We start from the raw sequence: 22,333 nt of genomic DNA on the forward strand, positions 1-22,333 counted from the left end.
CTTGTTTGCTCTCAGCTGCATCTTGAGATCACCATCCACAACGGTTCTGGATTAAAATTTAGTTGCTATGCCATTCAGCTTGTTTTCACATTTGGCAGAATGAGATTACAGTACAGCCTTCCCTAAATATACTGAAGGAAACAACTGACATCAATCATCTCAGGTATTTTTAGACCACGCAGCAGAATAAACACCGCAGAATTACTCTTACAGATCACACTCTGACTCCAATTGCACTTTCAAAATGTATCTTTGAGAATACTCCTATCACTGAAATTTTCATCATGCTCTGTGAACTGAAAAGAACTGCTGGGACATCTGGGAGGGAAACCTTGCAGTCCTTCACGTAGCATTACCCTGAGAAGGTGACAGCAGCTGTCCCACTGCAGCTCTACTCTGGGAGATGTTGGACCGACAGGCTTGCTGTGTGCCCTGGAGGTGACTAAGTAAAGCAAATTCTTCTCAACAAGGATTTGAGGACTTCCAGGTAAAAGAATAGGAAGGCAACATTTCCTGCAGAAATACTCCTGCCTATCTAATTGTTGAAAAAAATCAATGACATGAATTGATTGCTCAGTTTTACAGACGCATTGTGCAATACATCATAAAAGTATTGGTCATTCAGTGGGAGAATCTGTCTTCAGAACTAGGGTGGAGGTAAAATTATAAAGGGAGAGAAAGAAAAACTAATTCTGTAGTGGATGACAGTGAAATTAGGCAATTACACATTCAGGAAGGTATGGCTCAGAACAAAACTGTTCAATACATTGACTTCTATTTCCTTCCAGTTCTAACACAGGAATTTTAAGAACACGCATACCACACTCAGTTGATTAAAGCAAGAAAAAAAGCCTTTCAGACTTGGCATTTTCCCCTCCTACATTTCATGTTCAGTTTGAGCAATGGTGATTTATTACTATCTTCCTCCATTGTAATCTCTTCAACTTGATCTCTGCACCTTCTTGTATCACTTGTCAGTAAACGTGCTCGTGCTCTTCCTCACGCCGGACAAGGTGTGGGATATTGAGATCAAATGCTGCTGTAGTCAGAGCCACGGGCAAGTAATGCTGCTGCTTTCCACTCCACTGCAAAGAAGGTAATTGTTCCAAAGAAACCAACGACCACCATGATCAGGAGTTGCCACTGCAGGAGGAAGTAGTTGCTGTAGAAATATGCAACCGCAGCACAGATGGACTGAGAGGGAGAAAAAGGTGAAAGATTGTAAGAGGAGATATCCACTCCAGCACTGCTGCAAAGGCTATTGAGCTGGTAATGCACACAGCTTAACATGCATCTCTCAGTATGCTTCCTTCATAGATACATCAATCTTAAACATCATTATACCTCAGCATGTGTCTCTACATGACACACAACAGATTTAGCTTTTACTTATTTAAATAGTGTTCACTACAGAAAATGAACACATTCAAAAGTGTCTGAAGCATGGCAAGCACAGTTCTCCCTTATTTCAAAGCATTTTGTCTAGAAACAATGCAGCCAAGGAAAAACCAGAAAACCTGTTTCCTGTTTTACAGCATCACAAACTATTTTGTACTAAAATATACAAGAAACTTTGACAACCACTTCTGCTCACTTACAGTGTATCCTTTTTAAGGGTAACGTTTTCATTAATGCTGTATAAAGACTATTTCAACACTTCAGAGGTTGCGTGATGTAATACCTGAACGAACTTAAAGATGGCAAAGGCAGGAGCACTGTCTTCAGAATACAGGAATCCTAAAATGCTGAGGAGTTGGGTGTTGAAGCAGCTGTCTCCCAGGCCCAACAGAAAGCTGCAGAATATGGCCACCTCTTTGCTGAAGGAAAAAAATTCAATCAAATGCAAGAATCATTCATTCAAGCAGCTCACACAGCTACTGACTAATGCATGAACCTACGAACTACTTCTGACAGACTCACTTGGAAATGGAGAATGGAAGAAAGTTATCAAACTTTAAATTTCATTGGAAAAGAAGTGGGAACATTTGGCTGGCAAAAAGAATAGTTTTATCAGATTTTAATTCCTTGAATGCTAAGGCTTCTGTTAGTATTACCAACAGTCAATTCTACACTGAATTAGAACTGCTAAAATCTCTTTCTGGTGCCTGGAGTCACGAAGCCCACACAGCAGTGATCAAAAGCCAAGACACATACAGTGAACTCACCAAAACTGCAAGAAGATGAGCAAAAGATCAATTCATGCTGCAGAAAAATACTCCAGTCAAAAAACGGTCCCATGTATAGGCACAAATGGTAATAATTGCAGCTCAGCAGCTGTGCCTGCACAAACTGACCACATTACTTTCACACAAATCAGCAAATAATCCCCCCAAAAGAAGGCTGTGATGATAAGAAAGCTCCCTATATTCTTCCCTTAACAGTGAGAAGTGTAAGGCAGGCAGAGCATAGTTACAATTAGATCAAGTGCATTTTGACAAGGAGCATTCAAAGTCACTCAGTGCAAGGCTGGTGCTCTGTGCTATAGTAAAAATGAGCCCAACACTTAAACTGAATTCCTGACACCTAGCACAACAGTTGTTGGTCACAACTGTAAGAGTTATGCTCCCAGACAGCATAACTGCTATCAAATATCCTCATGCTTTTTATTCTTACGCTGTTTAAATCCCTAAATTGAGCATGCATGAGAAAAGCAGCTTCAGTGAGTTTTCTATGAGAGGTACAGGCTGTTTTATATCCACCTTGAGTTATACCTGCCAAAGTAAAGAGCTTACATACCTTGGAATCATGTAAGCAACATCATCTGTTCCTTCCATAGGAGCAACAGGGGCATTACTTGGCATGTTGACAAAAATTAAATAAAAGGCAATGAAATGGACAATGATGCCCAGCATCACAACGGGGTTCCTGCCAAAGCGATTCTTCTTGCTCAGTGACTTGCTCAGTAAACCAAAGACTCCTCCACCTGTAGGGATGGAAACGATGGGAGACTTGCATCAGAAATGAAGACATAAAAAACAGGGTTGCATTCAACATAACAAAAGTAAGGAATAGGCTGAAAGTGTGGGTTGTAAATATCCCCATGTTTAACGATTGAAACATGGGCAGACATGAAAGCAGCCCCACAGAGCCTGCCACACCTGCCACACCATCTCGCCTGGTGACAGAACCTCTGGGTTGCCAGAGGTGTCCAAGTCATGCAGGCACAATTCTCAGATGAATGCTGACAGAGGTGCTTTGTCTTTTCACAAGGTATTGTGCCAGGACTTCTGTTTCCTCCTCACAACACTACCAAGTGACAAGGGATGATGTTGTGCCAAGCTTTGTTGATTGCAGAAGCACGTGCCTCTCTATGAATGCAAGCTGCTCATCAGCAAATATTACTTTTAATTACTGCAATACTTTTGTTTAAGCAAAAAATATTCACTTAATGAACATGATGTGTATTCAATTTTATTTAAAAATCAAATCACATTTAACACAAGCTTTTTATGTAAGAAATCTTGGGTATTTTTTATATTACATGAAGGATAGTTAAGGTATCAACTTCAATAACAAATGTAAAGAGAATACAATTGAAAAATATCAGAATTGCTAAAAATTCCCTACTACTGTGGCTTGGAATTTCTCTCATCCTAAATCTTGTGTGTTCTTCTGCACTAACACAAAAAGAATACAAAATCTGAAGATTCATAGCCAACTGTACCTCATATCCTACTCTGCATTCACTTTACACAGCACAGTGTATAATTCACAGTGCAGTAAGGAACCACACTGACAAATTTACTTTTGAGATCTCATTTTCTGTTCACATCATCATTGCTGGAAGCATGAAAGAGTCTATTCAACTCAATACAAAAAAAAAATCCTTTCGAATAACTACAACTTTTTAATCCTTTCTTTTTCCCCTAGAAAAGAGTACATTTTGACTCACCTAAAATTTCCCCAACTCCAATAAAAATCCCAGAGAGACCAATAAGGCTTTTCTCTTCGGTGCCAAACCTATTCACAGCACCAATGCACGTTCCATATACTCCAGAAAAGAATGTTAATTCCAAACCTTTGAAGGAAAGCAAACAAAATTGTACAAATGAAGGGTATCTTCATAAGCTTTGTAATAGCTCATATCTGAATGTTTTTTCCTTAAAATAACTTTAAAATACTTAAAGAAGTAAATGTAACAGAAGCAAATAAGAGGAGTTTTAAGCTAAGAAACCATGATACTGCCCTGTGCTAGTTTATGGAAACGATATAAAATAAACATGTCACACAATTAGCATCAGATGCACTAAGGCTCAGTACTGCTGCTGTTGGCACAATCCCTATGAACAGTTTGTATTTCTCCCAGAACTTTGGAATTTCATTCAAACAAGAGGTGTGAAACAGCACCTCATAACTGAGGAAATAAAACACAATTTCACTTTAAGATTTTTTTCCTCAGATTATAGTATTTCTGAGAAAAACCACTGCACCTCCAAATCCCAGAGAAGAGGTATGATTTCTAAGCTGAAGTGCTACTTTTCAACAGATGCATAATGAGAGTGAAGCAAGAACAACTACTACTTGTTAGAATTCTTTCTTTCTATTGCTGATATCAAAAGGTGACACACTGAAGTCCAAAACAAGGAACCATTAGTCTGAATATAGCAATGTCTTAATAGCAATTATATTAACAAGAACTCAGGTGTTATGCTTAAACAAAGAAAAACAGGAAATAGAGCTCTCATTCCCCTCCTGTCTTTTGCTGTTACAGAAATATGGCACACTACACATCAGTCTACCAGCAGCAGGCTGTCTAACACTGTACGTGACCTGCACAGCCTCAAAAAGGAATGGGCTCTCAACAGTCATAGGAATCAAACCATACATTTTGGAATTAAAAGCTTGTGTCAGTCTGAAGGGACTTTCAGTTTTCCCATGTAGTGGCAATATTGACCGGGAGCCACCAGATGGCAGCAGGTGCTGCCAAGCTAGGAAAAACGGTTGAAAACGGCTTAACTTGCACCCCGTAGAACCAAGGCTAACTGAAGGCTATTAGTAATGCCCTACTCCTCATTACAAGCCTAACAGAGGTAATAATGGAAACGTCATCTGCAAAAATTTTAAGCGAAATGAACTGTGGTTGCATTAAATATCATCTACAACCCTCTGATGCCAAATTGTGTTAAAACCTGCCACACACACTCTGCCTAAATCTCAATTTGGGTGACCATGAAGTGTACTGAACAGCATATTACTACATCTGTTAGTGTCAGAGTTAGGTGCACCTCTCCTCCCATACAGGAACACTTCCCAGAACATGAAATAACTCATTCAAAGGCAACTGACATATTCAAGTAATGCTTGCAGAGAAACAAAAATCACAACTCCACTCTGTGGCTATTGTTTAAAATTGCAAACGATGCCCAACAGTGCTGCATGATCACACACCCTGCTTGCTTGCTTCATACCTGTGTAGGCTGTCGTAACACTGAGAAGCAGAATCTCTTTTGTGAAGCTTAGCTTTACAGATCTCTCTGGAAAGACACAATAAAGGAGATTAATACAACTTCCACTAACGATACTAAGAGCACTAGCACTATCTTTGCTCTCTGCTTAAACCAAATATGTTAAAATTATTTCAACTGTGACTTTCTTGCAATAAAAAAAACATTATAGAGTGCTAAGCACACAGTCCTTCATTTGCTGTCTAAAAAAAAAAAATCAGTCTGATCTGAAATCCTTTTGTAAGAAATGCAAGGAGGAAAATATTAAAGAGAAGTATATTTTTCAATTAGCAGACAATTTATTATTCACTGTATTTCTGTATTCTCTGCTCAATGTGATTAACTCCTAAAAGAATACTTTCCCTGTGAAGATCTCCATGACCTTAAAACAAACAGTCACTGATGGACTGTATCAAACTTGGTGGAAACCAGTCAGTTCAGTTCAAAAACATTGATCTAAGTGTTATCATTTGGTGACAAAACAAAGCAATATGCAACTTCTCCTTTATATTGTTTTTTTAGTGGATAAGACAATTTAACAGTCATGCACTGGCTTTCCCTAGGGAGTGACCTGTTGTTTCTGAGCTTATCTGTATAAAGAATGCACTGTAAAGTAGCTCGAATCTCAAATTTCTCCTTAGCTATACTAACATGGAGATGAAATCTACTACAGTTTCTTTGCTTGCAGGCAGACTTTGTATGATACTGTCATGGGAGAAGCACTACCAGAGTTCAACCAGCCACCTCACACCAGTTACACATCAACAGCAATCTGTCCACACATTCAGTGGTTCCCAAACGAGCTTTGGTTCTTCTTGACTCAAAATCACAAATATTCATATAGCAAACTCAGTTCCTATCAGGCTCAAAACTCATCAGTCCCATATCCATATGTGAACTGTCATCTCTAGTCTGAAAACCAAGGCCATTTGGCAGTCTCTTTCCCTAAAGGCCAGACCTGAATTTCTGTACTTCAAATGGAGTAACTGCAATGCACTCCTAACTCCATCCATCTGCAAAATTTTGTTCTGAGTGATTTGTACATTATCACAAATCAGCAGAATCGTGGAAAGCTGGAAAGGATATATCAGGATTTTTTTAAGCAACTCGTGTATTAAACAGTACTTACTGAAGGCATCCACTGCTCTCATCAGTTTGTTTCGTGCAGACCTGGGTAAATAAGCAACTTAGTCAAAATGGAAAAAGAATAACCACTTTGTATCACCATGCTGAAGGCAGATTAATTCATTCTTCAAAATGTTTGTACGTTTTTTAGGCCTGTGTTATACACTGAAATTTGCTAATACATTGTTTGATGTTTAAGACTTTCAACTTTTTTTGTTTTTCTAACAAAAATATCTAAAACAACACCTCAATCAAAGCTGCACTCTGCCTACCTATGCACTTCTAGTATACTCAGAAGTTGCATCTATATATTTTGAAAACACATGACAAACACATCAGTATGAAAATATAACTTAGAAATAAGCATGGGAATAATTTCTGCTCATTCCAGCCCTTAACGTGGACTGATTAGGCAATAAAAACTACAAAAGCCATATGCATGTTTAACTGTTAGTGGAGAAAAGAGGTAAATGGTATCTCTCGAAAGGCACTTACTCATTAATGAGAAAACACCATGTGCATTACCTCACTCCACCCTTCAAAATGTCATATGCAGAACGTTAATTGGTTCTCACTTGCTCAGATACAGGCACTTTTCTATTAAACCTGCACATTCTACAGGTTGTTCTTAACATTCAGGCTTCCAGTTCAGAGGTAGAAGTGGAACTGACACTGCATTAAGGAGCAGAGACACATAAATAAGTATATGTGACAATAAATTATTGTCATAAGCACTTACGAGCTGTCCCCAAGGATTTCATTAGTAGAATCTTCCTCCCCTGGTGTTTTTGCGTCCTCTTGTTTCCTAATCAGAAAGAACAGAACTGTGCCCACAAGACTGATAACAGTCAGGGCAGTGAAGACAGTTCTGCGATCGCTCTCTGGAAAAACAAATTAGAGTCATAACGAGACATGTAAAAGCAATTCAGACAAATTCAGCTACCTTCAAAGAACTAATACAGGCATAATTCATGGCAGTGTTTAAAATGCATACTGATTTTCTACCTTACCTTGCATACGGAGCAAAACGAACCCAGTTAGTGGCAAAGTCCTATCTCATTTTCACAATGTCAATAAAACATTGGCATATCAAAGAGCATTACCTGCATTTCCTGCCATGCAAAGGCTATGACCGAGGAGAAGCCAATTAGCAATGGAAGTGCATAAATTATTAGCAGGAAAAAATATATCTTTCAAGACAGGTATAATTCAGAGCAGACATAGCAATCTACCCCAAAAGCCTCCAGATCCCTAAAGATTTGCTCTTTACCAGATATTAGCACTGTTACATCAGACCATGAGGTTTGTTTACTACAAAGGCCTTAAAAGCACTGAAACCTCAGTAATTGACACAGCATACAGTGTGTTGCTGGAGGAAGGCAATTGCTGCCCTCTGCACCTGCCCTGGTGCACCACCCATCTTGTCTGGCAAAGGAAAGTCTGCAATACCAAAGTTATTCCTATTAGCAAAGTAGGCAGGAAAAAAAATGCCAAGAAACTGCTAACAGTTGTGATTGAACTACTGTACGAACACAGAGACATTGCCCCTGCTTGTATTTAATGCACTTTAGCTTAAAGGCAAACAGTAAATTGTTCTACCTCAATTAAAAATAACCTGTGCATGATTATAGATCAAGAAGAAAACATGCTTCATCTTGAAATGAGTGTAATATAGGCAGTAAAAAGAAGGAGGAACTGATTTTCAATTGCTGTCAGATCTTCTAATACTAACATCTATCTTTTAATAAAGAAGAGTCTCAAGACATTTCAAAAGTGTTTTCCATTTAAGGATGCAAGAAAACATAACAACAGAACTCCCTCATATTTAATGGCTGTGTTCTGTGGTTAGTAATAGCAATGAAATTTAGGAGGCACAGAACTTCCACGAGAGAATGTGGGAACTGACTTTTAGAAATTAATCTGTTCTGTGCTACCAAGCCTAGGTCTATGGAGAACCTGAGACAATGCACTTAACAGAAGTGTGAAGTGGGAGAGGCAGTTATTTCTGAAGCCTGATAATTACAATTTAGATGTCAGTATCTTATTCCTCGTTGACTATACTAGAAAGTGACATCTGTATATTTCTGTTACCAGCTTGCCATAAACAAATAACACCCACCTGATATGTAAGTTTTTCCTTGCCAAGCAAAGTATATATAGAGGTTTCCAAAAAACAAGCTGTAAACAAAAAGAACGACACAGGTGAACTTTTTGTGGTAGGATTAAGATCACAGCATCACTGTAACACAATTCAGTACTGCCCAATTGTGAAAGGAAAATAAAGCAGTCATTTCCCATGCAAACTGTTTACTCTGTATGCAATTTCAAACACAGGAGAGGATTTTTTTGCCCTAATGTTGGCTATTCAATTTCGGGAATCAATAAGGAACAAGATAGTAACAAATGAAGAAACTGTCATCTATCTCTTTCTCTATTTTTGGAAGGGTCCAGCCTAGAAAGATGACAGATCTATGGATACGAATCTGCAGTACTCCCATAGAAGAGTCATGTGTCTTGCCTGAAATATTAGCCCAGCAATGCTAAGTTGGTTGCTGACAGCTCAGGGGAAATTCTGTGTTTCTACCTATGGTTTCCTGAAATACAGCAACTCAGAATGAATAGTGACTCAGAATGACCTTAGAGTGAAGTTTCGTCATCTCAAATCATACATTCTGTTCACCATAAAACACACAATGTCTTGAGTTTGTGGAAACTGCAACCTTGCAATACCAAGATATTAGTTAATACCAAACGTGAAACTCAAGAAGCTCACCACTGTCTCACACTGATGTTCTACTAATGCAGCACTGTCTCCACACAGCATCAGCAGTGCTCATCAGCCTAACCACAGTGACTCATTCCTTGCATTATGTCTCAATATCCAGAAGTACTGTATTACTAGCATAAGAGGTGTCTGCCTTCGGGATACATTTGGTGACCTGCTGTCATTGAATTTGTTTGATCTCTTTTTGGTCTTGCTGACATTATCCAACTCTAAACCCAGCAGGGAATTCCAGAAGTTTTTCACCCACTGTATAAAAAAAGCAGTTCATCTGTTCCAAACCAATCCTTTCAACACATTACCTTAGTTCTAGTACAGCAGCTAACAGCTCCACATTCAGCTCAGCTGACACCTTTCTGTTCTCATAACCCATGAGTAAAACACTCCTCAGACACCTTCTCTCCCAGCTGAAGAATCCCAGTCTTTCCATTCTATCTTTAAACCAACAACTCTGTTTTCATGTATATTTCCATCATCTTCCCCTCCAACAGAGTTCCAGAGAGTGGAGGCCCAGCACTGGGATGAAAAGGGGCTCATGGGCAGAGGAGGGATGGGGGTGTGGTGAGGCAGTTCAGGGTCATGATGTCTCATTAGTATGCTCATGATCCTGACACAACACAGCTCTCCAAGACCAAGAAGGTTTCTCTCGTATTTGCCAAATGCTCTCTGAAATAATGTGTATTTTTTTAGCACGTCAAGAGCAGAGGTTTGCAATAGGTTAACTTTACTTCACTGTTCTATCATGCACAACAGCATTAGAAATGTTGCTTCTAACTCTCCCACTTCATTGATCATAATATATCGGGGGATTTTTTTCTTTTATACAGCCCCCTACTTAGCAAAGGATAAAAGAGTGTATGCAACTAAAAAGCTATCAATTAATAAAACTAACCTGGACTGTAAGAGTGCCCAAAATACTCCACTGTTCCTTCCAATGGTGTTTTCATCAGAATTTATAGTCAAGCAATTTCCTTGTGCCGTCCATAGTACTGAAATGTACAAAAGATAGTGGTCAGGAAATAAAAGCGCTTTAGAAGTATACTCAAATACAGCAAAGAATAGTGAGCAGAGTAAGAGTAATGCTTACCAGCAGCTGCAATACCAATGAACACAGAAGCAGTATAGAAACTCCATGTAGAAGGCTGGATAAAAACTGCAATGTATAAGCTAGAAGAGAACAAATAGATTGGTTTATTGAACACAAACAAAGTGGAGAGTGCTCATTAATGAACAGCTGTCTTAGCTCTTCCTAAATCATCTACTGTCACCCAAGGTGCAATGGAATATAGCTCAGGTCACATACAAAGAAAAGAAAAAGAAAAAGCTAAGCTTTTTACTCCATCAAGAATGTAGAAAATTTTTTTATTATTGTAGTCATTAACCTGAGACCACAACATGAACTCAACAGTCAGAGAAGTCTGAAAATGACGAGGAAAAAAAATAGTTTCCAGTAGGCTTGAAGTACCCTGAAGTTATCTACTGATAGATATAGCAGCTCAGCAAGAAGTTCTCCTTAGGCAGCAGGATTTTGTTTGGCAAGGACATATTAAAAAAAAAAAAAGAAAAAAAAAAGAAAAAGAAATTTCGAAGAAATTAAATATAATACTTACCTATAAAATATGCCACTAATAAACATGGAGAGCTGAGGTCCTACTAGTGCAACCACTGAAGGTGAGATAAGGTTTGATGCTGAGAATACTCCATAAATAACAGACATGCTACATAAATAAACAACAAAGATAGTTAAGTACAAAAATACAGGTTACAAATGCAGATCGTTTAAGACTGCTCAGTTGATTCCAAAATATCAAAACATACATAAGAACAGCCTAACTTTCACATTCAAACATTTTCTTCCTTTCTGTTGTTAACAACCTTCAATCATTTTATTCCACATAGAAACACATGAGTGTACAGTGTTTCTTGAACTGATGAAATGAGTCCCTAGCCACTGCAGGCCAGCATATCTTGTAATTTATGACAGGGTTTTGTCAGACTGTGCCTTACTAAGTTCTTCTATTTTGTGCCCAGTACTTCTAAAGGAGAATGTACCAAAACCTCTTTCATCTATTAGTGAGGTTTTCATCTTCTGTCAAACGCACCATAAAAACTGCATAGATGTATTGTGTAGTAGCTGTATTTTTCATTGATATTTTCTTATATGACAGATCAATTTGGCTTACAAAAGCTCCCTGATCACACTTGGTGAGACTGGCCAAGTCAGTGCAATGAACATTCAGAGTGGTATTTTATAGCTGTAAACCTTGCTTATCTTCTTGCCTTTCTGATTGCTCCTTTCCCAACTACGTTGCAGGATTTCCTACAAGTTGATCCAAACAACCCATATACTACACAAAGGCACAGAAGCAGACAGGGGCAAACAACCAAGGCCTTAGCAGCTTAATGTCTTTTTAAAAAACTTCCACATTTTAAAATTTACTAAGATAAAAAGCCAAGAATGTGGTGACTGAATGTTAGCTTTAGTTTTACAAAGAAAGTACACAAAACAATCACGTAGCTCAATTAGAAATCAGTAGTTCAGATTGGGACTGAATGTGAGAGCCATGATTTAAACTGCTTTAAGTATGCCAATAAATTGTGAAGCCAGCAGAACACTAGAATCTCTTGAGAGTATATCTCTACCAGATGTAATTATAACCAGCTTCACCCTGCAAGGAGCAAAGCAGTATGAAGATGTGTGAGTTACCTTGTGTAGCCACTGCCATGAAAATCTGTGCTGTTTAGATTTGTAATGACCGTTTGCTGTGAGGAGAAATCACATGCAATATTGTTAGAACTACTTGAAATCATCTGCATCGGACTGTAGTCAGTACAAAACATCAAAAATTATCACTAATAGACTCTACTTGTTAACTACAACTCACAACACTGCCACAATGAAGACAAAGAATCCGGCAGGGAAACATCTATGTTTGGAGCAGTAATAAGGAATTGGGGATTATATCGTGATTTCACCAGAGATCTTATAGTATTTCACAAAACACTTGTCTTAGGTAGCTATGTATATATATTTATAGCTGTAGCTATGTATAGCTATCTTCATCTAAAAAGAGGGAAAAAATAGGCTGAAGCTTCACTGTACTCTTAATTTACCCAAACTACTGGGCTTCAGCTAAGAGTTTCCGCTCTTTCAGTCTTCCCATTAACAGCTTGTTCCTTTTTTCCCCCTTGAATCAGCCTTAGTGATCATGAGACCATGTAATTAGCTGGATTGTCTGGCAGATCTGACTGAAAGTCACTTTTAATGACTTTAACGACAATACGTTACATCACTGCATGATCACTAGGCCCAATTCAGTGAGGTGCTGCAAATTCATTGTGTAGCAGAACTTAATCACTGCACTGCACAATAATTTAACGAGAACTGTTGTAAGCAATTATTTCTACACTGTAGGGAAGGACATTTAGATGTCCCAACTCAGAATAGATTCTTCTTAACGTATAAGTACAGAGAAGCAAGAGGTATGCTGAAATAAGACTGATAGCAAAAGTGACATCAACAACTAAGTTAGAGAAGGTGACTTGGCAGTTCCAGAAGCTGTGTGAGCCTGACTACCCGTCAGGTGCCATCCTCACACTCCCCCCTCAATGTTCAGTTTGTTAAAACAGAAAGCTATGTAGTATTAGGAAAGACATTCTAGGGGAAACTAGGGACACGTTAACTACAAGTAATGATTTAGGCAAATGCACTGAAAGGGCTTATATGCAAAAATCAGAAATGTGAAAGATACAATAAAAATCAATTGTTAAATATGGAATGTATCAAACAGACATTTAAGTTCTAACATTTGATAGGATTACTTAATTTTCCACTAGCTAAGCAATCAAGCAGAGTTACATATGTAGCCATGATACCTTAAAGAAATAAACTGATTAAGCATCCTGTTAACCAACTTAATCTAGTTAACACTAAACCAGAAGTAAGCAGACAAAACCTAAAAAGACGTATTGCACATAAAAAATCCCACGTACAGCAACTCATACGTGAGACAAAGGACAAAAGAAGTGTCACAGAGCTGTGGAATGTTTTGACATGCACACCTACCGCAATATTTCCACATGTTTGGAAGGCAGTGAATATAAACATGAAGGAGATCCCCAAAATAAGTATGTTGAAAAGTTTTTTTGATTCGGGAGACATTTTGTGGGTTATTTTGCCGAGCTCGCAGCTTCAGTCTGCAAAAAATATCTATTTCCCTTTAAGAGTTTCCACTTAACTCCTGTTTAAAGAAGGAAAAAAAAAGAATAAAATAACAACAAAAAATCCTTCAAAAATGACAATTCCTGAGAGCTACTTGTCAGCTGCTAGGACATAAGCATCAACAGATCTAGAAATCTGGAAATCTTAAATAACAGACAGCAAAGCCAGTAACTCGAAAACATAAATATACAGATGGATACAAAAAGTAAAGATCAAAATTCTCTCTACCTTTTCCCATTAAGAGAGCAGACAGCAGTACGTTACTTCTCCATGACATCCCTTTCCACACAAAGCAGTAGCTTTCCACATATTGAGATGGTTAATCAGCTGAGTTTCTCGCCATGGCTCCGGACGGGAATTCTTGTCAAAAGCCAGTAAATCACCTGACAAAGGAAAGATGAGATATTCACACACACAAGTCATTTCCATGCATGCTGGACAGGAAATAAGGAACATTTCACAATACAGATCAGCTGATCCTGCCTGGAAAGCCCTTGTGCACCATGGGAAATGCAGTTTTACCACTGTACACTTCTTTTTTTTTTTTAATGCTTGAAAGTGGAGACATCTCCTAATCCTTAAAACTGAAAAAAACTTTTAGAAAGGTATCTAAGAAAAAATGTATAATTAGTTGGATTCATACATAGAGAAGATCACCCTGGAGGGCAAATTATTCTTCAAAACATAAACTTTTCAGTGCCACCCACACTGACATTCTGCTTGGTGCTATTGCCTTTCCTTATCTCAGTGACTGTGGAGAAAAAAAGTCTGTATAATCCTTCACTGCTTCCTCTCAAGAAGCAGTGTTTCCTTTTAGCAATGATACACTCCTGATACCGTGCTTTACAGTGGTTTTCTGCAGTACATTGAAGATCAATTGATACTTTACTTTTGAAGCCCTCTGTTAACCTGTCAGCAAAACTAAACGAGGTAACACACACCTTGTACAGACAGGATGGCTGCTTGTCACTGTCCGTACCTTGTGTATATTCTGTACCTCCCAAGTCAGGAGTGGAGAGTTCAGCTAAACCAACCCCCTGAACTGACAAAGAGGAACAGACACAAATTCAGAATTAAGGAAAATGGAAAATCACAAGAATTGTATTTTTGACTTCTGGAAGAAAGTCAGCATGACCACACAGAAGCTACTTTACAAAGATGAAACGGGAACACCTAGGTATTGCTTTTAATTTGAGCAAACCTCTCTTCTCATATTAAATATTTAAAGCAGGATTGAAATTTTAAAATCCAATTCTTAGAAGTACTTTTAAGGCACTGCTAAACAGATGGATCCCATGTTTCCTCTGCCTGTAGCCACAGTGTCCCACTCACTGCCTTTGGACCGTTCTGCTAACAGCAGCTTATACCGAAGGGACTGCAGACTGACTGCAGCCAAGGAACGAGGGACAGAGGGAACAGCCTCTGTCACTGTAAATAAGCCACTGCAAAGACAGAAACTTTAAACTCCTCCTGAGTGAAAGCATTTCGGCAGGCGAATCAGAAAACACTGAATGCAAATTCTTTGAGCAGAAAAAGAACAATAAGATCCATTCAGACTTGAAAGCAAATCCTAGGTTATCTGATCTCCTAAATCTTTATTCCAGAGGAAACAACTTATTCCCTCTAGGTCCGCACCCGAACCATCACTTTGTTCGCTAGGTCTGCTTTCTCAGGCTTTCCCCCACCCCCTTCATACCAACGCAGCTTTCATCGCTCTCACCCTTAAAAACCAGCACACGGAACAGACAGCTAGAAACTGCTTTCAGGGGAGAACTAAGCACGGCGGCTGCGTCGAGGGGAGGAAAGAGGCCGCGCCCCCACAACCCCCCCCCCCCTCCCGTTAGCGTCCGCCATTTTAGGCCTCCGCCTCCCGCGCGGGGTCCGCTCCTTCGCAAAGCTTATTTCTTTTCTCCACGCTGTTAAAGTTCCCCCCTCCTTCCCCCCATTACACACAGCCCTCGGCTTGTTTCCATTTTGTTTGTTCGCTTTCGGTTTGCTTTTTATTTTTTTCTCGCCTCTTTCAACACATGTTCAAAAATTTCCTCCGCCGATTGCTTCCGGGTCACCGCAGAGCCGCCTCAACGGCCACATCTAAACGTGTGCGAGCCGTTAATTTAGAGATCTATTTTCCCCGCTCCCCCCGGGCCGGCACCGGGAACCGCGGTCCGGAATTAACAAGAAGCAGCTGAGCTAAAAGCTGCGCCGCCGCTTCCGGTCCGCTCCCCCCGAGCCGCACCGCGCGCGCCAGCGGCGCTTTCGTTTCCGGGGCAGCAGCGGCCATTTTGTGGCGTTAAGTAGGCGCGCGCGGGCGGCGCCCCGCTCATTTCCTCGCGGCCGCGGGCAGGTCGGGCGGTCCCGGCGCTGCGTCTCCGTTGCGGCCTTGGGCCTCGTCCTTTTCTCAGAGCCCGAAGGTGGGTGCCCGCTCCTTCCCTCCTCCCCGCCGAGGACCGTAAGGCTTTTCCTTATGCCCTGTAGTTCTTCTCCTTTCTGGACTCTGCGCGGCCGCCGCTCCGGCGCTCCTCCTCCCGTGTGAGGCGCTTCCCGCTCCGGGCCGCGCCGCCTCCAAATTCTCCTCCCTTCCCTCGGGTTTCTTCTCCTCAGCCGCCGCCGCCCCTTGGGGGGCTACCGCCCGCCATGAGCTACGGGCGCCCTCCGCCAGACGTGGAGGGCATGACGTCCCTCAAGGTGGACAACCTGACCTACCGGACGTCCCCGGACACTCTCCGGAGGGTTTTCGAGAAGTACGGCCGCGTGGGCGACGTCTACATCCCCCGGGATCGCTACACCAAGGAGAGCCGCGGCTTCGCTTTCGTCCGTTTCCACGACAAACGCGACGCCGAGGACGCCATGGACGCCATGGACGGGGCCGTGCTGGATGGCCGCGAGCTCCGCGTGCAGATGGCCCGTTACGGCCGCCCTCCGGACTCGCACCATAGCCGCCGCGGCCCTCCGCCCCGCCGCTACGGGAGCAGCGGTTACGGCCGCCGCAGCCGCAGGTGAGCGTCAGGAGAGGACGAGGGAGTCGGACTCCGTTCGCACGCCGCAGCCACTTGGCTCTTGTTTCCTTTCCGAGGGAGTTTCCGGGTGGGGAGGGAGCCGCGGAAACACGTGGAGCTGTCTGGCTGCGGGAGGCGGCCCCGCAGCAGCCCTAGCCCCCGGCCACTCGCTCTGAACAATGGCGCCCTCTGAACGCTCACTTTCTCGTCCACGTGGGGCCCGTTATGCCCGCCCTGTCCCGGAGTAGTAGCGTGGATTGTTGTGCCGCCTGTGTAACCCTTGTAGCGCTTTTATTTAATCCGGCTCTTATGTTTTTAGCCCTAGGAGACGCCGCCGCAGCCGATCGAGAAGCAGGAGCCGCTCTCGGTCCCGCAGCCGATCTCGCTACAGCCGCTCCAAATCGCGCTCTCGCACGCGCTCCCGGTCTCGCTCCACCTCGAAGTCCAGATCCGCCAGGAGATCCAAGTCTAAGTCGTCGTCTGTCTCCAGATCTCGGTCCAGGTCAAGATCTCGGTCCCGATCTAGGAGCCCTCCGCCCACTTCAAAGAGGGAATCCAACTCCAGATCCAGGTCTAAGAGCCCTCCTAAGTCTCCAGAAGAGGAAGGAGCTGTGTCCTCCTAGGAAAATGGTAATGTACCTCGGGATCAGTGCACCTTGCATGTTACTTTATTGTAGCACTTAAGTGGGGTGTTTGGGTACTTCTTAGTTGTAATAGCTCGAACTGAGTGGATCCTAGTGGGGCACGTTGTTAGTTGTTTGTTTGTTTGTTTTTCTTGAGCAGTGCTTTTTGGTTATTGGTTTAGGGAAATTAATACCGTAGGGCTTTCTGCACAGAAATTTTTCATGTTTTGTTGAGGGATTAATGGCTTGGTTTTGATAAAATATTGTATGAGACACAACCTATGATGAAAATGACTATTTCTTACTGTATTTATCCAACATCTGCGTTTTCCCCTTTAAAGCTGCGGTCTCCTGTTTGCTAAAAGAATATTGGCCAGTATTGCAGATTTTAACTGATTTGGCTGATCCTCCAGGGACCAGTTTCTGTGGGCGTGTATTGGAGCAGGTTTGTCTTTAAATGTTAAAGATACACTATCCTTTATAACGGAATGGAAGATCGGTTCAGTGGCCGTTGTACTGACTGGAGGTAACTGTTGTAGCAAAGTGGCAAATTCGTGGCAATGCAAAAAACAACGGAAACTAGTTTTTCCTCAAGTTTTCAACTTGGAGAGGCTCCTGAGGATAACACTGGGTGGGGAAAGGATAGTGTGTCTTTAACCCATTCAAACTGTTTGGTCCTCTTTTTTAAAAGGAAAGGGCCTAAGCTAGCTCTGAAGTCAGATAATTGTAGCAGAACTAGTGACACTTCGTTTTGAATGTTAATTAGTTTAGTTAAGTCTTTAACGAGAGGTTTAGTTTTATAACTTTTATTTAACTTTTGATAATTGATTTTGCAATCAATCAAACAGGCTGAGTTCAAGTTAAAAGTGCTTTGATGGACAGCCTGGTGTTTATTTGTTGTTTGAAAAGCATACTTTCACAGAACCTTACATTTGGCCTCTGAATTAAAGCAACACATGGGGGGAGGTGGAACACCATGGTAAAGCCCAAAACTTGTAAGAAATTAGGCAAAGCCAGTTGAAACACAACTAGAAGTATACCTGAAGTCATCCACACAGCAGAGAGGAGATGAGATAGAAACCTAGCTGAGTTTTTCTTTCTTCAAATCTAGATGCATCAGATAAATGAGAGCCTACATAAAGGACGCCTTTGGGGGGAAAGGATCGCTTGAGTCTACAGTCCCTTGGAGAGACCCCTGGCACGAGCAACCAGCTGTTGAAAAGGTTATTTTGTACCATTTTGTCTAACTTTTTACTTGTTTAAGTTGCGCCTCAAGTGGCAGGTTTTACATTTTATGTGCCATTTTGTTGCTGTTATTCAAATTTCTTGTAATTTAGTGAAGTGAACGACTACCGATTTCATTATTGGCTTGGATAATTGAGGTAAAACTTCATTTCTGTTTATATAGTGCTGACTTTCATTTGAAATTAAACGGATGGTAACTTGCTGCCTCAAGTTTCATACTGAGGAAGTGCGCAGCTCTTATATGCTGAGTAGCTAACTGTCAGAAAGTATTCTCAATTTTGTCTTCATTCCTTAAATAAAATTCTGAAGAGCTTCAATTCGAAATTTACTGTAAATGCTTTTTTTACGTTGAATTCGGATAGTATCTTCAAATTGGTAGAAATCTTTTCAGGTGACAGTTGATATTTGAAAGGATTGTTTTTATCAGACTCAATTCTAATCTCTTCTCTTATGTATTTTTGTGCACTAGGCGCAGTTGTGTAGCAGTTGAGTAATGCTGGTTAGCTGTTAAGGTGGCGTGTTGCAGTGCAGAGTGCTTGGCTGTTTCCTGTTTTCTCCTGATTGCTCCTGTGTAACGATGCCTTGTCGTGCAGAAACAAATGGCTGTCCAGTTAATTAAAATGCCTGACAACTGCACTTCCAATCACCCGGGCCTTGCATAAAAATAACGGAGCATACAGTGAGCACATCTAGCTGATGGTATACACACCTTATTTTTTCCAGAATGGTAAATCTTGCCAACATGCATATATGAACTTATATTTGAGACATGTAATGTTAAGAAAGAAATGGTTCATTCCTCTGTAAGTACTGATTGGTGTATCTTTTGCTTAAGACATCTTGTACTATACCCACTGTCTCTGTAGTTAATATTAAACATTTTTCTGTGTTAACTTTTCTCAACTTAATGTCTGAGTCAGCTTATTTTTAGCTTGAAAAGATTTCTGCAATTATACTGTCAATGTTTAACTTCTATATAGTAACAGAATGCATTCTACTGCTGCTTGATTTTATCCACTGGGGTTGCTTTTAAATTACTATGGGCAGACTTGCTGGTATTGTGACTAACCCAAGTGCTGTATGAGTGGTATTGCAGAGCAGACTGAACACAAAACTGGATCTGTTGGATGTTGTTATGGAGGATACACACTGAGCAGTACTAATTGCATTTGCTGTGTGCTTGTCTTGACTCAACAGGCTGCTGCTTGATGGTAGCTCCTCTTAGTGATCATTCTTCTCTGATTATATTTTTTTTTATACCAAATGGATTGTAATGTCAGTCATCACATGTCAAGGGTTATTGTAATGCCTTGTTAACTTTATGCATGTATGTTAAATGGAAATGGAAACATCTGAATACTTGCAGTCTGGCTTGACCAGGGATTAAAAGTGCTTTTCTACAAACTGAGGAGTTTCTGTGTTCCAGTACTGCTTGTCTAGCAGCAGTCAATATAGATTCAATTCCAGGGGCTGGATTTTGTGTAAGAATCTTAAGGAAGGAGCTTCAGTCCTAGGAAACCAATCTTAAGGGATATTTTATCTTGAAAGAGTGTGGTTAACTTTTCTTAATAGCTGAAGTTGTGAATTTAAGTTGGATCTTGTAGACTGTCAGGTTGTTAAGCTATGTTGTGTAGTGGCTTACATCCTGTAAATGAGTCTGAAGCATAACTTGGTCTTTGGGAAGGAGAACAAATCTCTCAAAAGCCATAGTTATACAAACAAACAGCTTTATTTTTACAGTGCATGTCTAAAGAAGTACTGCTGTGGGGATCTGCTTTTTCCAAAGCATTCGCATGAGGTTTGCTGTAAATCAGACTGTTTCCTGCAGATCCATGCTAAAAGTATAATCTTGTAACAGAACCAACAAGTGGAATAAACTTAAGTACCATCTGACCTCGCTAGTGAGATGATCATCATTTCAATTGTATGTCTGCTGGGTAGAGAAGAGCTGCCCAAGTGCTCTCTGTCTGCACTGAACGAATGTAATGGGATGTGGATGCTCTTCAGTTTCCATTTGTAGAGCAAAGCCTCGATAGACCAGTCAGCACTGAGGGGAAGAAACACATCAGCATAAAATACGATCCAGGTTTGTAACTTACGCAGTGACTGAGCAGAGACTCAATGAACTCACATACAACATTCTGCAACGCTGAGTTTGTAACAGTTCTCTAGTCTACAACACACTTGTGGCTACCTGTTCTAGTCCGATATTCCTAGGGATTATTGGCTGCTGTCAGCCTGCTTCACCACCTTGAGAGGAGCTTTGGAATCAGTACATTTGTGTCTGAGAAGTTAATGTTCTTAAATATGAACAAACAGAACTCAAAGAGTCTTAAATGTGTGAAAAAATTTACCTTCGGACTTGGTAAGTAGTCCAGAACTGAGCATGTGGGTTCTTCTCCAGCAAGAAGTAAATTGTAGTTAAAATATCTTCAAAGTCTGTGAAGTTGAGGGGAGCTGTGAGCAGCGGTTAGTTCTAGGTTCTAAATACTTCGCTATATTCCTGCTTCTATGAAATGGCTCTTGAAAATCAGTGCTGGCTGCGTCTGTGGGAGAGACTTGAAAGTGTGGCCTTAAGCAATTAGTTAATTGCTCCACTTCCCATTCACTTATCCTCCAGTGTATTAACATGGTAGCTAGAATTACAGCCAGGATAAAGCTCAGGATCTATCACTATAAAAGAGTTCTTTTTTCTTAACTGCATCGGTACACTGAGTGTTTGCAGTTTGTCTCAAGTCAGAGGTACCTGAAGGATTTCACATACCTTTCGGGTCAAAGAAGACGTCAGATCCTAGAATTATGTCTACAGGAGCAAGAGAGAGCAACTGTGGAGACATCTGACCCCAGGTGATGCCTACAACGGGTACATGGGGGAGGTGGTTCATCAAGCAGCTCTCCTGGGCCAGTGCCAGGCACTGGGGCAGCTCCTCGCTGTCCGACAGCATCACCTGAGCGCCGCACTTGGCAGCTGCTATTCCGGGCAGGCTCACACCTGCACCGATCTGAAACGACAGAAGGAGGCAGTGATGCAGAGGGCAAGGATACCGCGTGGGCACAGCGAGAGCCGCGGCTCGGGGAGGACGCGCCCTGCCGTTGGGTGGAGGTAGTTCCTCCAGGGAAGGCTGCGTTAGGAATGCAGGTGTCTGAACTTAGCGGAGCAGGGCTGGTGCTATGAGGGCTTCTCCGTTCTGGTGGGACCCTGGAGCAGAAGTGGTGCGTGAACCGCAACCTGTGTTTTACTGCAAGATGTGCGTTCGCGTGAGCCTGCAGCTCTCTGCTACCTCTACCCAAGCTGCACCGAAACGAGAAGGGCTGAAACGTGATGCAGAGCTATGAGATGACTGTGACAGTGAGAAGGAAGCACATTACCTCCAGCACTCTGCGGCCGGGCAGGGTTCTCCTATGAAACCACACGTACTGAGCCAGCACCCGGGCGCAGGGCCACGCGTACATGCCATACTGCGGGTCCAGCACCTGAAACACACGGGCGTGCCGCTGCGGCTCCGTGCACAGACGCTCCCTGCCCGCCCACCCCCCGGGGCCGTACCTCGGGGACCCGCAGCGCCAGCACCGCGCGCTCCGCTCCTCCCTCCGGGTCCCCCACGAAGCGGTACCGCCGTACAGCGCGCCGCCGCCGCGGCTCCCCCATGCCCGCGCCTCGCAGGCGGCCAACCACAGGCGGCAACGTGTGGCGCCAGGCCCAGACGGCCAATCAGAGCTTTCTCCTGGGGTGACGTCACGCAGAGCGCCGCGGGGCCGCCCGGGCTCCGCTCGGTGCCTCACGCCGCATCCCCGCCGGGTCCCCGCAGGCCGCCGCACCGCCCTTCCCAACATGGCGGCCGCGCCGCTTCCCCGCTTCGTCCAATCAGCGCCGTGGATCGGGCGCAGCGCGGCGG

The 22,333-nt window shown here is 42.1% G+C and overlaps 3 protein-coding genes across 10 annotated transcripts; 1 reads left to right on the forward strand and 2 right to left on the reverse strand.

Moving 5' to 3' along the window:
* Positions 1-196: 196 nt before the first annotated feature.
* Positions 197-15,376, reverse strand: MFSD11 (major facilitator superfamily domain containing 11). 3 transcript variants are annotated; one of them, XM_065735176.1, is made up of 15 exons: positions 15,294-15,376; positions 13,802-13,956; positions 13,418-13,592; positions 12,059-12,114; positions 10,962-11,069; positions 10,439-10,518; positions 10,244-10,340; positions 8,689-8,747; positions 7,309-7,450; positions 6,574-6,614; positions 5,409-5,474; positions 3,893-4,018; positions 2,737-2,923; positions 1,682-1,817; positions 197-1,194 (listed from the first exon to the last, which is right to left on the reverse strand). In XM_065735176.1, exons 3-15 carry the CDS (start codon positions 13,511-13,513, stop codon positions 1,030-1,032), a joined length of 1,359 nt encoding a protein of 452 aa, XP_065591248.1. In that variant the 5' UTR covers positions 13,514-13,592; positions 13,802-13,956; positions 15,294-15,376; the 3' UTR covers positions 197-1,029. The 3 variants fall into 3 exon arrangements, with proteins under 3 accessions (XP_065591248.1, XP_065591249.1, XP_065591250.1); XM_065735177.1 differs by lacking the exon at positions 15,294-15,376 and adding an exon at positions 14,515-15,157; XM_065735178.1 differs by lacking the exons at positions 12,059-12,114; positions 13,802-13,956; positions 15,294-15,376 and having other exon boundaries at positions 13,418-13,501.
* Positions 15,377-15,861: 485 nt separating this feature from the next.
* On the forward strand, positions 15,862-20,330 carry SRSF2 (serine and arginine rich splicing factor 2). 5 transcript variants are annotated; one of them, XR_010622136.1, is made up of 4 exons: positions 15,862-16,569; positions 16,889-17,199; positions 17,534-18,415; positions 18,907-20,330. XR_010622136.1 is itself a non-coding variant. In XM_065735144.1 (4 exons), exons 2-3 carry the CDS (start codon positions 16,208-16,210, stop codon positions 17,190-17,192), a joined length of 666 nt encoding a protein of 221 aa, XP_065591216.1. In that variant the 5' UTR covers positions 15,862-15,984; positions 16,175-16,207; the 3' UTR covers positions 17,193-17,199; positions 17,534-20,330. The 5 variants fall into 5 exon arrangements, 3 of the variants coding, with proteins under 3 accessions (XP_065591216.1, XP_065591215.1, XP_065591217.1); XR_010622137.1 differs by having other exon boundaries at positions 17,534-17,637; positions 18,304-20,330; XM_065735144.1 differs by having other exon boundaries at positions 15,862-15,984; positions 16,175-16,569; positions 17,534-20,330.
* On the reverse strand, positions 20,148-22,271 carry METTL23 (methyltransferase 23, arginine). Of its 2 annotated transcripts, XM_065735142.1 has the most exons (5): positions 21,985-22,086; positions 21,807-21,911; positions 21,202-21,439; positions 20,792-20,876; positions 20,148-20,484 (listed from the first exon to the last, which is right to left on the reverse strand). In XM_065735142.1, exons 1-5 carry the CDS (start codon positions 22,084-22,086, stop codon positions 20,316-20,318), a joined length of 699 nt encoding a protein of 232 aa, XP_065591214.1. In that variant the 3' UTR covers positions 20,148-20,315. The 2 variants fall into 2 exon arrangements, with proteins under 2 accessions (XP_065591214.1, XP_065591213.1); XM_065735141.1 differs by having other exon boundaries at positions 21,807-22,271.
* Positions 22,272-22,333: the final 62 nt, after the last annotated feature.

This window comes from Cyrtonyx montezumae, unplaced genomic scaffold (assembly GCF_038088225.1).
Source record: "Cyrtonyx montezumae isolate F1298 unplaced genomic scaffold, pur_monq_1.0 scaffold_19, whole genome shotgun sequence".
Taxonomy (NCBI): Eukaryota; Metazoa; Chordata; class Aves; order Galliformes; family Odontophoridae; genus Cyrtonyx; species Cyrtonyx montezumae.

What these genes read in the sequence shown, in the direction of transcription:
- MFSD11 (XM_065735176.1), bottom strand. Translation starts at nt 13,513, where the DNA reads ATGTCTCCCGAATCAAAAAAACTTTTCAACATACTTATTTTGGGGATC. An exon ending in CATGGCAGTGGCTACACAAG is followed by an intron (nt 11,070 to 12,058) that starts GTAACTCACACA and finishes TTATTTATGTAG; the next exon opens with CATGTCTGTTATTTATGGAG. An exon ending in GAGAGCAGTGGATGCCTTCA is followed by an intron (nt 5,475 to 6,573) that starts GTAAGTACTGTT and finishes GTGTCTTTCCAG; the next exon opens with AGAGATCTGTAAAGCTAAGC.
- SRSF2 (XM_065735143.1), top strand. Translation starts at nt 16,208, where the DNA reads ATGAGCTACGGGCGCCCTCCGCCAGACGTGGAGGGCATGACGTCCCTC. An exon ending in TACGGCCGCCGCAGCCGCAG is followed by an intron (nt 16,570 to 16,888) that starts GTGAGCGTCAGG and finishes TTATGTTTTTAG; the next exon opens with CCCTAGGAGACGCCGCCGCA.
- METTL23 (XM_065735141.1), bottom strand. Translation starts at nt 22,271, where the DNA reads ATGTTGGGAAGGGCGGTGCGGCGGCCTGCGGGGACCCGGCGGGGATGC. An exon ending in CGTCTTCTTTGACCCGAAAG is followed by an intron (nt 20,877 to 21,201) that starts GTATGTGAAATC and finishes TCAACTTCACAG; the next exon opens with ACTTTGAAGATATTTTAACT. An exon ending in ACTACTTACCAAGTCCGAAG is followed by an intron (nt 20,485 to 20,791) that starts GTAAATTTTTTC and finishes TCTTCCCCTCAG; the next exon opens with TGCTGACTGGTCTATCGAGG.